This window comes from Echeneis naucrates, chromosome 12, assembly GCF_900963305.1.
Source record: "Echeneis naucrates chromosome 12, fEcheNa1.1, whole genome shotgun sequence".
NCBI lineage: Eukaryota > Metazoa > Chordata > Actinopteri > Carangiformes > Echeneidae > Echeneis > Echeneis naucrates.
In genome coordinates, this window is record NC_042522.1 from 17,596,577 (window position 1) to 17,609,535 (window position 12,959).

General features: G+C 42.7%; 1 protein-coding gene across 14 annotated transcripts in view; it reads right to left on the reverse strand.

Annotated features, from left to right (window-relative positions):
- The window catches only part of fnbp1b (formin binding protein 1b), a 39,845-nt gene that overhangs the window by 8,400 nt on the left and 18,486 nt on the right, over positions 1-12,959 (reverse strand). For 4 of the 14 annotated variants that reach the window (XM_029515060.1, XM_029515058.1, XM_029515057.1 and 1 more), the window contains exons 7-10: positions 10,070-10,198; positions 9,244-9,390; positions 7,011-7,202; positions 5,219-5,407 (exon numbers count right to left, since the gene is read on the reverse strand). In XM_029515060.1, coding sequence (XP_029370920.1) covers positions 5,219-5,407; positions 7,011-7,202; positions 9,244-9,390; positions 10,070-10,198 — 657 coding nt within the window. Of the gene's footprint in view, positions 1-256; positions 272-5,218; positions 5,408-7,010; positions 7,203-9,243; positions 9,391-10,069; positions 10,199-12,959 lie in introns of all 14 variants that reach the window. The other 10 variants (XM_029515063.1, XM_029515061.1, XM_029515062.1 and 7 more) reach the window with 4 other exon arrangements.

The following is a 12,959-nucleotide window of genomic DNA, read 5'->3' on the forward strand; positions in this document are numbered from 1 at the left end:
ACACACAGTTTGGGAGAGACATGACGACAGCACAACCACAACATAAAAAAAAAACAAACAAACAAAATAACATATAAAATGAGACAACAACATGAGTGTGAGGGTCCATCGTTGTGTCACAGCAAAAACATATGAACTCAAAATCCAAAAAACATAACAGCGCACAGGACGTTATGAACAATGTGTTACTGGGAGGACGTGACATGCGTGCTATGGTCATGCCGCTACGATAGTGCGGTTATACGGTCATGCTTACCAGCTTCAGAGAAAGCTTCATGGGAGGGAGAAGAGATAGAAATGGCGAGCAGCAGGAGAGAAAAGGAGACAACAGACAAAAGTCAACATCAGGAGAATATTAAGATCATTTGGTTCACTTTCCTTTAAAAATAAAACTTTTATGATAGTGCTCTGCTTTGCCAAACTTCACCATTTAGCTCAAAGAGGGTGCAGCATTTTAGAGGCTCAAGGATTTGGATTTGGTTCAGTAATTTCAGCTCTGGAGCCGCCCACTCTTTTCTGATGTGATGAAGTTTAACATTTCTAGTGTGATGGATTGATGAAAAATGAGAAAGAAGTTGGTAAAAAAAAAAAAAGAGACCAACCAAATGCACAAGCATGGAGTAAAGAATGAAGACAATTTAAGGAAGGCAGAAGAGGACATATGGAGGAAGAAGTAGAGAGACGCTGGCTGCAACAGGGACGGGTGCGTCCTGTACTTCTCGGTCCTGCTGCTGTTACAGTGAGACATGAGTGACAGCAGAGGGCGCCAAAAGCATGTACCACAGGGGCAGGTCCATGCGTGGACATGGAGGCAGATACACAACACGTTCAAGCTGCAGAGACAGCTCTTAAAACCAAACACTTCAAACAAAAGCAGCTGGATGAGGGCAGAAAACAGGCCGTGGACTAAAAGGCAAACTGAAAAATTATTAAAAAAAAAAAAAGACAAAAAACAAACAAAAAAGAAAGAAATAGTTTTCAACTTGTTAATTTCCTTCATTTGCTGAGTGACAGGATGTTTTGAATCCAAAGAACAAGAGTGGGGGGCATGCTGAGGACCACTGGCCGGTATAGCAGCAGCAGATGACTTGTAATCCTGTTAGAGGCTCACAGGCTGGTGTGCTGAGGAGCTCTACTCACTTTATCCCACTAATCAAGTCATCCACCTGGAACGGGCTGTTAAGGCCCTCGCTGTGATCCTCACCACTCCTACATTAGTCTCACATTTTCTTTGACGACAGCGAGTGAAGTGAAGAAATAAAAACTCTTGGATCGACTCTCCTGATCTTTTAACTCGTGTCTTGGCATGAAAAGAAAAGACATCTTTCCTGTAAAATTAAAATTCCATCAAATCATTAATGCAGTTTTTATTAATCAAATTTTGAATTCATTTGTGGTAAAACTGCAAACAACAACAGCAAGAATAAAGCTTGTTTCTTGGCATCTACATTGACTTATTTTGTCAATGCAGTAGTGAGCTTTTTTTTATTAATTTATTGCCATCTTTCCCACTAAAGTCTCTTTGTTTCCATTTCATCCCTATTTATATTTCTATACTTGTTATATTAATTAGATCTAGATAAATAGAGAGATTAGAGGACTTCAGGGAAATAAACTGGCTTTTGAATAATTGAAATCCCATACGCATGGCCGCTGAGTAAAATGAGGCAGATGCTGGGCAAATCCTTGTCCCTGATCAGCTACTCCTGCTCATGAAAAATCATGCAATTACTTGGAACCTGTAGTTTGTTGTAGAGCGCATGATGTGAGCGTTTCATTCACACTCACAACACAAACACAGTCGACCTGAGCTCTTTCCAAACACCCGGACAAGACACAGATATACAGGTATATTATGGTACTTACACACAGATAACACTGCCTCTGTATGGCACATCAGCACAGAGAAAGCCCTGGAGGGGTGAATTCTGGGTCCTGTGGGCTGAACCCAGACCCAAAGTGTGACCAACACCTCGCCGAATGTAACATCCACCAGACATTGAGATTTAGTTGGCGAGGAGGGGCGGTAGCTTGGTGGGAATGATTAGCATCCTCGCACCCATTTCCCAACATCCACAGGTGCTCGTAACACTTTGTGAATTGACCCCTTGTCGATGCTCGGTGGGGGGAGGCCCTGAAACAACTGCGCGACATGGCAAGCATCAAGAAACCTCAAGCTGATACATGTGATGTAGGATGAAGTCATCATCTTCTCTGATCATTCGTCCCGCTTCTACACGTGCCTGGGCCATGTGATCAATAATGAGCCAGGCACAGACACTCGCCTCCTTTGTGAGGACAATATTCCTCATTAACTGGGACAAACAATCTCCTCATCGAGACTGGATATGTGACACCACAAATTATTATTAATGAGGCTGCTGCCTGTGTCGTACATGGCTTTTACTAATCACACACTTCCTTGCAATATTCATTCATCCTCTCTCATTCCACGCACCTACACACACACACACACACACACGCACGCACACAACGCTGGTATTCACTAGCGCCCATCACACACACACTTACAACATATTGCCTGGCTTCGAAAGCATATGTGGGTCGGCCCAGAGTCCTCTTCATAAGCTCTTTGTGACAAATGAGCGAGCGTGGGGATTGCTGCTGCGGTGGTCATCAGAGAAAACACAGCTTTGTCAATGAGAAAACAGCACTGACGTCTTAAAGCTCTTACACTGTATGTTCCGACTCCCAAAACACAAACACTCTCCCTCTTTTACCTCCACAGCAACACACATACACATGATGAATGTGGATGCATCACACAGCTAATATGCAACAAACGTGGGCTGTCCACCTTCCACTGTGCAGAGAGACACAACACCCCACTCCCCACTGGCAAAAACACTCTAATCCCTAATGTGACACTCTGTTCTCCTTGCAGGGGGTGACAGAGGGATGCTTTCGTATTTTCTGGCAGCTATAACCTAACAGTAGCTTCTATTTCTTGCTTGTGCACTGTGAAATCTTTAAACAGGGTTTTTGCAGAACTCAGCAAGTTATGTTTAGGACTTTTAAAGGACCTTGTGATGCCACACAGAGGGCAAACTACTATTTTCTTCAAGTCCAATATATGAGGTATGACAGAATCATATTTCAGTTTATGAAGAAACAGTTATGGGGTAATTCTCCGTGATGAAAACTGCCCAGTTTGAAGGCATAAAAATTGTGAAAAAATGGATGCATTTAACACTTAAAAATTATACAATGGTCATCAAGTTTTTTGCTGAGAGCAACACTTGACTCATTATGACTCAACTAGCTTCCCTGCTACAGCAGTAGAGGCGGTTTCTGCTGCAGGTTTGATGTTGCTGACTGAACCTTAAAAAAAAACAAAAAACAAAAGGGCTGAATAGCTAATAATGAGAAAATAAACAGAAAACACTTCAAAAACAAAAGGGCTGAATAGTTTTCTTTATGTACGCTTAGTATGTTCTAGCATACTATTCCAGAGTTTTCAAGACTTTTCACTGCAGTACTAAAGATAAAGTGTTCACGCAGATGGGGGTCTGTGTGTGAAAGAGCCGTGAAACTGCCCTGACCCTGGATCAGCAGTTGGTCACAGGCATTAGCCCAAACTGTGTGTGCCAGTGAGGCAGTGGAGCTGGTGTCCCTTAAAGACCTCATGTCATTTTACTGGATTAACCATGCGCCTTCTGTTGCCTTTTGTTCACCTAGAATAAGAAGTCGACTTATCCAAAAGCATGAGCAACTATATTGTAATATATACACTAAATCAAACAACATCTATATACATGAAAAACAGAAACAGGTAACTGTTATGAGACATGCAATCAAGTACAAATTAACTGAATGTGTTGTAATGAGGTATGGGAATGAGCAGTAGTTTATTTAATGAAAGCTTTTAACCTTGATAGTTTCTAACCTCTCATGGCCTCAAATTCATTCAACTTTATCCCTGTGTGGCGAGAAGTTACAGTCAGGTCAAACTGCTGTCTTTTTGATCTATGTGTATATGGAAACAAAGCAACAGATTTTACTTTGAATGTTTTTAATCGCTCTTCTTGAGAGTTGTTGCAGCACTTCCGTTTTGAGAAACTGACACTTCCTGCTCGATCTGTCAGGCACCAGAGAAAAATACTCGCTTCATTATTTGCTGCTGACCTTCAATCATTTCCTCTCTGATATGCTTTCACATTGCCCTGCAGCGCCGTATTGTTCTTTGGCCTTTTTCAGACGTCATGTTAGCACCAATTCATACTGATGTTTTCATTCTGAGTAAGTGCAAACCTTTCAAAGTATGAGTAAACAAAAAACTATATTTCTAGTTACCGGAAGGAACAGATGAGATGCCGCCCATTCCTGAGGTCAGGGAGAGCTGCAGGGTGAAGTGGATAACGGGTGGCGTGCTGTGACCTGCCCCCTATGGGAATGCACAATGACACCCTGAGCTGGTGCTGATAAAGCCACCCTCCAGGAAGCCCTCTACAATTACTCTGCTCCACTCTGTCACTGCCAGCCAGTGGCCATATCCCCGGCCTTTAACTGGATTCCTATTGATACAGTACAAGCCAAAAGTTTGGACATACTTTCCTATTCATTTGAATGAGATGGTGTGTCCAAACATTTGGCCTGTACTGTATATTAGACTGATAATAAAGTCTTCTTTATGTTGTTTTGTGCAACAAAGCCAAAACGAAAAAAACAATCTGCCTCCAGCACAGACTGCAGAGAGGAGAGCAGGGGGGTGACTGCAGTCTCCATGCTCCTGCCAAGAAGGCTCAAGACTGCGTCTTGCTACTTTCTGTCCAAAGGGGGAGGGAAAGGTGGATGAGAGGGACATTCATCATGAGCATAGTTAATATGAAGAATGGAGGGATGAGATGGAGAGACTGTGTGTCAGACAAGTACCATGGATTCATAGTTATGCGCTACGAAAGCATGCTAGAGAAGCAACAAGCCTGAGCAATGTATGGGTGAAGTTGTTGGTAATCGCTGATTGGAGCTGGTTTCATCTGGTTGTATCTATATTATCAATTTTGAAGGCAGTTCTGAACTCATGTTTGTGAAATTGAGAGCCGCCAATGTGAGCACCGCTTTCTTACTGAGCTTAGCACAGCTACATTTCTACCTTTGTTATTACCTCACCCATACAGCGTGGCAGGTACAGCGCTCAGACACAGGTGTACACACAGACACACATGTGCACAAAAGCCTGCTGGACACACACACTTACCCCTCGCCTCAGGCTCCGGAGGCAGTGCATTTTGGGTTTGGAGGTCATGAAGTCGTTGAGACGGTGGGAGAGGGGCTCCTTGTGCTGCTTGGGAGACTGGGGGTCGTTGGGAACAGCAGAGGGTGAGGGTGGGGATGAGGCTGGGGGGGCAGGTGGGGGCTGGTGGGGGGATGTTAACAGGGACATAAGCTACCAGTAAGAGAGGGAGCCGTGACGGAGAGGAGGAGAAGGAGGAAAAACATGGAAGAAGAAGAAGAAGAAGGGGTCGAGAATCCAACGAAAAAAAGAGGAAAAGGAGGAGGGAACACAAAACGAAATAAATAAGCCTCCGACAAATATTAAAAAATAAACACACAACAGAAAACCCAAACGGAATGTAAAAGACAACTGAAGGAATATCAAATCTAGTGTATCAGTAGTTACGTCGTTGAACAAAAAGTCAAACACATAAAACATAAAAACTGTTTAACAAAGAAAAAAAAAAAAAAAAAAAAAAGAAAGAAAAAGAAGAAAGCAACCAGAGTGAGTAGGAAGCGTAAAATGTGTTAAAGCAAGCGGCTGCAACAAAGCAAACACCAAAGAGTTTGAGTCAAAGCGCATGCAAGCTTCCATTTAAAAAAAAAAAAAGCCCTTTTCCTTATTTTGTTTCTCTTTTTTTCCATTCCCGACCACATCACATGCCAGCTTGGACGTGAAATCCACCCGACGGATATCAGCAGTTGAATTTGAGGTCATCATCAGAGAAACTTATTTGCTTATCACTGTCCTAAAATATCTGACCGCATAATTTATCAACCAGTTTCAGGGGAGTTAGAGGATGAAGCGGTTACAAGTTTTAAGATGCCGCATGGTGCGCATGCATGAGCGAGTGAGAAACCCTTCTTTACAACACAAACAGAAATGCCCCCAAAAAAAGGTTATTTAAAGGTGAAATTGCTTTTCGAAGCTTTATGTTTTTAACATATTTCTGTTATGCTTCCATGCAAGTGTGTGACTGTACCATATAATACCTCTGTGTCTGGCTATCTACGCTAAATCAAAGTGTATCAAGCACAACAACAGAATTATGCTCTGTTTGTGAGTTTGCACACTGCACACAATTCATACTCTGGGTTCTCTCAAATAAAATTGCACACACTTGCTTCCAGCCTTCCATTTCCGCCGACACACACACAGCCCACTTCTCACTCATGCTCTGATCTAATTCAATACCAAAAGTTCCACCAGCCCATAAGACGAGTCAGTCAGAGATCAGTTTTGCTGTTCAGAAGCAGGAAACTGAAGGAGGACACTCAAGGCCGATCACCGGTCAATGGAAAGAACGGTGAAGGGAGACAGTTACTGTACATCGCGTTAATATCTGCCAGATGAGTCCGTCCGCAGGTTGAAGGTAGAAAGTACATTAGTGTGAGTTACAGAAGGGAGGCTCCAAAAATCGGTGAGGGTGATTTGCCGGGGAGGAGAAAAACGGGTGGCAAATAATAACAACAAAAATGGCAATACCAACAGAGAACTTGCAACAAAGTTCTTGAGCTTAACAGAAGTCAAAGAATCTACATAAAAATGAAACTGAATTAAATGCAAAACCACCGCCAGCGATGTAACACATGTAACATTGAACACGTATATTTGTACTGCTACTGTTCCACAGAGACAAAGCCAACATAAAGTAGTACAACTTAAAATCCCCAAGGTACAAATGGAGAAAACCAGATCCTCTACAGTCAGTGAGGCTTTGCTGTATGTTCAAGTGTAAGTGACGCTCCGTGTTAAGTGTGCATTGATGTGTTACCTTGTTCTTATTCTTAATGAAAGGCCACAGTTTGCCTTTGGTCCTGCCAACAGGCTTCTCCTTGCCCTCTCTGGGGCTGGACAGGCTGGTGTCAGACGCTGTCCTCTTCATTGGCTGGCCGTAGTCTTCAAATTCCACATCTCCTGGCGGCTCAAACCCAGACTTGTAGGACTCCACCACCTGCTTTGAGTCCTAGTGGGGGGACAGCAGTTACAGCAGTCAAGATGAAGGACAGCTTAAGTCTTAAAATGGTTTTCTCTACTTTTTAAACATATAACTGAATTTTGAAAAAAGTTTCTTTAATGTAAGGAGTGTCTAAAAGAGGGATCTCTGTTTGTTCAGAATGTCCAGCTAATCAGCAGGTCTGGAGATAAGATGCAACACAATAGAGGCCTGGTGACTGTGTTGTTTAAAGTAGTCTCTGTCTGATAACAGTTGGTGAGTGTGTCATGAAAGGAAAAAGAGAGGGACTGTCAGTCTGTGGGCCACAGGGGAAAGAGGAAAAGACTTAAATCTGTCAGGCAGGAGTTATGACAAAACGCTGAGGTTGGGGACACGGCCAGGCCCGTCAGACACAGGAAAGAGCGCATTAATCAAGTGCAGTGTGCACTGACCTATCTGGGGTCTGGTTGCAGTTAGGATCAAGGGTCAAAGATCTGCACTGTATACATGAGAGAGGAATAAGAGAAAGACAAGAAGGAAGCATGTGACATGTTATTCCCCACTGCTGTTTACTGTAGTAGACAGTCACAGGCTGCAGTCATCTGCCTGGAGCTGGGCCATGCACACAGACACACAAACGCTTTGCAATCCCTGGGGATAATCTTGTTTTTTTGTCATAGGGCAGACAGTCTACATGTGACATCTTTAATATTGGCGGATCGTTCCTTTTTTTCAGCCTCCAAGAAATAATTAATGCACCATGGGATAAACCTGAAGCCAACAACTGCATATTAGCTTCTAAGAAGATTTAAAAAGAAAATGGAAAACCAGTGATTTAACTATATGACTATAGAAGGCACAGTGAACTTTCTTCTGTGTCCAGAGCAGATCCTGCAGAGGTGCTAAAGAAATGGACACTTTATATAGCCTTCACTTGTTTAATAAGCCCAAGGATGGAAGCAGCTAGCCTGGCTCTGGGTAACACCATCAAGATCTGCCTAGCTTCATATGTACAGCAGATGCCATATAGAGCTGCTTTAACCTTCTCTTGTTCTCCTCTACAAAGTGAGTAAGCACATTTTCCAAAATATAAAGTCATTCTTTCAAATTTAATGGACTGTAGCAAAACACACTTAGCAGCACTGTTCTTTTTATCTGTGTGTGTGTGTGTATAAAGCAAAGTGTCCTCTGGAAGATGGCCAGTGCAGTGTCCTTTATATGTACTGCCTAGTTTAAGCCAACCCTCCTTTGTTTCAGCTACTTTTTTTTTTTCCTGATCCTCAGCAGCATCTAAGGGATAAAACCATGCTTTCACAGCTATGAGGCCATTGACTGAAGGGGAAGCCCCTCAGAGGAAGCTGTGTGGGTGTGCACTCACTGATTCAGTCATTTGAGACTAAAGGGGTAGTCCTAAGCTTCAGTGCCATAGTGCCATCTTATTTCAATGAAAGAATAATCAAAATCTAATGGTTTGATAATCTGACTTTTTCCCCAGTAGGGATGAAATGTAAAAAAAAGCTGGATCCCTCTTTCTATAGACTGCACAAGAATCTCTGTCTAGCACCATGTACATTAACATGCTGTCTGTCTCTCAAACCCCACACCTCAACTAAGATAAATTATGATTACATCATCTATGGCATTTATCAGTCTTTGGAAATGTCCCTTCGGAGTCCAACTGTATCCAACTGCAGTAAACAAGTCAACTGAATTTCCCCTTTAAGGGCTGACAACTGGTGTGTAACACAAAGCACTGAGATTAGTACATTGGGGAACTACAATGTGTGCGTGCAGCTACGCTACAAAAGAGAGGTCAAAACAAAAATGTTATCGTTTTATTCAGCTATTGTCTCAGTTACAGCAACATGAACATGCCCCACTTTGTTGTTCACAGGTGGTATGTTTTTATTTTGAAGCAGCTCACTACCTCTTCCCCAAGAGTACCGACCAACCAACACACTTGTTGCTCAATGAAGGCCTAATGTGTGGGTTGTGACAGACAGTCTATCTGAGGGTGTAATACACCCCACACGCTGGTGTGTGTGCACACAGTCTCATTCGGTCTACTCACAGTCTTGGGTTCGATGGATTCAGCGGCTTTCGTCATGCCGTCTAGGCATTTCCCCACGATGGGCAGCACTTGGCGGTCCAGGTCTGCAAATGTCTTCATGGACGATCCTATCCTCTCAATTCTTCGCTCCTCCATATCTTGAAGTTTCTACGTAAAAAACAGAGACGTATTCATAAATAAATAAAAGCTTCAGCTTTTACGCGAGCAGGCAGGGCTTGCTTCAAAAACTGTCTGAGAGAGGTGTCTTTTGGTCTTGAGCATCAAAGATCTGACATACCATCTGGCATACCATATACGCACTTTTCATCCATTTAAATCTTTGACTCAAAAACCCAACATCAACAAAAAATCTTCAGAAGTAAGAACTCAAAGATCACAGATCACGAAGAAAACCAACTTTCATTTACATCTCAAACTCACAACACTGTGATTCCAATCTGTCAAAATGTAGCACAGAGAGAACAGCCTGTACAAAATAGCTGCAGTCTTTTTAATAATGGCCTGTTACCCTCAGTGTTTCCCACATGTTGAGAATTTATTTTTAGTTGTTGACCCCGGGGGGGGTGAAGGGGTGGTGGCCAGCGAACAGCACTGTATTCACAAGCCATTTAATGATCGCACATGAATGCACCTTTGTGGACGACTTTACAATCAGTCTGCACTTTCAGCTACATTTGCATAGAGAGCTTGGGAAACTGATAAACACATGAAAGCAGAAAATGCTTTTGGGTGGAGCCAATGTCTTAATCTGATGTATGAAAAGGCTGATATCTGCAATAAAAAGTCCACTAATGTCTGGCAGACTGTGTAGTGCTATTGTGTTTACCTGGAATATGTTGGGGATAATTGTGTAGTAATGGTCATTCTGCTCCTGGTTGAACTTTTGCAGGTAGGAGGAGTAATCGTTCTTACTGTCAGAAGCCATCTGGTGTCTCATATGAGCCTGCTGTCGTGCCTGAAGACAAAGAAAACACAGAAACATGCACGTCACTGACGTGTCCCCAGAGTTTCCCCTGTTTAACAGATAAGAGTTACACACACGCACAGAGCAAGGGCATAAAAACCTGCATGACTTGACATATTTGTGCGTACGAGTGTTCATGCATGCTCGTGTACACACATTAGCAGGATCACAGGTGCAAATCTAAGTCGGGCAGCAGCAACAGCCTTTGGCATTAGACTGAATGTAGGCCAGAGCAAACATATAAACAGGGAGATGACAGCCTGCACTGACTGCAGAATGGAGGGATTTGGATTTTGATTGCCTGCCCTGTCTCACCTATCTCTGCTGTCGATAATGCTGATTATTTTAGGTTTGTTTGGTCATGAGAAGAGAAGGCAGGCAGTCAGAAACGCAGCAGGAGCAGCCTATTACAGATCCACGACAAGCAGATGGAGATGAGATTATCTCAGCTACACACCATGTGGGATGTGTGTGTGTGTGTGTGTGTGTGTGTGTGTGTGTGTGTGTGTGTGGTGCGTTCGTGCAGCTACTCATAACTGTTTCCTCTTTCCATTAGATCTGTGTGGCCTCTATGCATATAAATAATGACGTTGTTGATTCATCCACAACAATCACCTTTTGAAGCTGCGATTAAGATCAACATTAAAAGGTTCATCATGAGGACTGAGAAGGCAAGAGTTAAGTCTCTCACACTCACACAGACATATGGGTAAGTAATAGATGACAGAAGAGAAGGAAAGGAGGACATCAGAGCCGAGGTGTCAGACACTAAGGTACATTATGTCCAGCACATGTGGGATGACAAAAAGTACTTTGGTGGAAAATGATCGTCACTGCCTACGAAAATGAAAAAAGGAAATCCAGTGAAAAGCTAAAAAGCACATGTGAAAGTCTAACTGTTTAAAATCTACGTGTGGGCCTGTGATTGTGTATTTACGGAGACGTGCTACGGCGGTGTAGGTGCATGCAAAGTGCCCTGGGTGTTTTGAAATGTGACAAGGGGAATACAACATCACCATGGTAACCTGGCAGATAACGAAACCTCAAAAAAAAAAAAAAAGGCTGCAACGCCTGTAGCCACATCACATCCTGTTGTTATTTTCTGGAAATTACCTGTTTTGCTTCTGTGTGTGTGTGTGTGTGTGTGTGTGCTTGTGCGCCTCTACATATGTCTGTCAATCAATGCGAATCTAAGTGGGAATCAGTACCAGTAGAGAATGAAGGGACAAGTCTCAGTGAAGGTTGATTTGAAAGCTGGCGCCTTACGCAACATATTCCACATTTCTCTCATTTCACTTTTCTTACATCACACGCATGAACCTCAGGCTGACAGAGTGTTCAGCAGGAGACGGCGAGGTAAGCCACCGATGACGGTCAGACAGGACAGGGCGTGTTCACAGTGAGTCGGTGAAGGCTGTATGTCAGTGTGTATGTGTGTGTATGTGTATTGAGACACAAGTCGAGACAGTGTGTGTGTGTTCCCACAGATATAACACTCTCTGTCCACTTGACCTACCTTGTGGGAACTTCGCTTCAAGGCATGGCATAAAATAAGTACAAACACACACACACATACAAACAAAAAAAGGTTTTGTTAGCCGTTTCCAGCTAAACAACAAGTTGCCATAGATGCACTTCCTGGACCGCCAGGCCTGTCATAAGTAAAAGAGGAAGCTGGTATCACACTACACAAACACAGTAACCACTAATATACTGGGATTGTCAACCACTTTCTTGTGCTTTCAGTTATTCTTTCTAAATCTTTATAACTGAGGATGTGTGTGTCTTTTTGTGAGTGTGTGTGAGGGCCAGGGGTCCGTCACAGAACTGGAGCGGACTTTGTGAATGTCTGGGCTGTGAATCCAAAACCCAAATTGAGGGATTGTGTTTGCCAGAGGAAAAGAGGGAACAGTTAGAGGTTTAGCCCCAGCTGCGGAGAAAAACCACAAGACCTCAGCAGCGCGACACACACCAGCTCTTTTGCATTACACACAGACATCACATTGCAAACAGAAGCAACTCCTGAAGCTTGTCAAAATGAATCTACCTCAAACATTGTTTTTCTTTTTTTTTTTTATTGTTAGTGAAAGTTACTTGAGGAAGTTAAATGATATATTTCTTCATTAGTTAGTATCAAATCCTAAACTGGCCTCCAGCTGCAGAATACAGAGGCGTAAGTACACACAACTACACCCACAAACATGCATATACACAGTTTGTTCTCCTCTTTTCTTATCCCGCTACACATCTGGTCTGTCCAGACCTACCAAGCTTTAACCACAACTTCAACACAAGCAAAGTTGAGGTTGTGACATTTCATCCCTTCCGGTGATAAATACTCTGAGGCCCTTGCAATAACAACAGGAATATGCCTCTGCAGGGAAAAAAACACTTAAACACATGATATGTTATTTTCTGTGACTTAGTTACATAACCACAGCTAATTAGCTCCTCAAAAAGTGATGATCAATTCCAGTCTTTAACATGATGTAACAATGACGGCATTGTACAAGTATCTGGAGAATAAACTTGATGTGTTAATGAGTGAAAGCACGTGGAAAATACACACGACACTGAAAGATGACAGAGAATTAAACTCACACTCACATTCACACACTTTTTCTGGAGTCTAGTTGGAAAATCTGAGTTGATTAAAATGATACTACAGATACCATCTGGGAAAATATATTGAATAACGTATGTGTTAGTGAAATGGAAATGCGAGTAGGTGAAAAAGAGAGTTAAGGTCGAT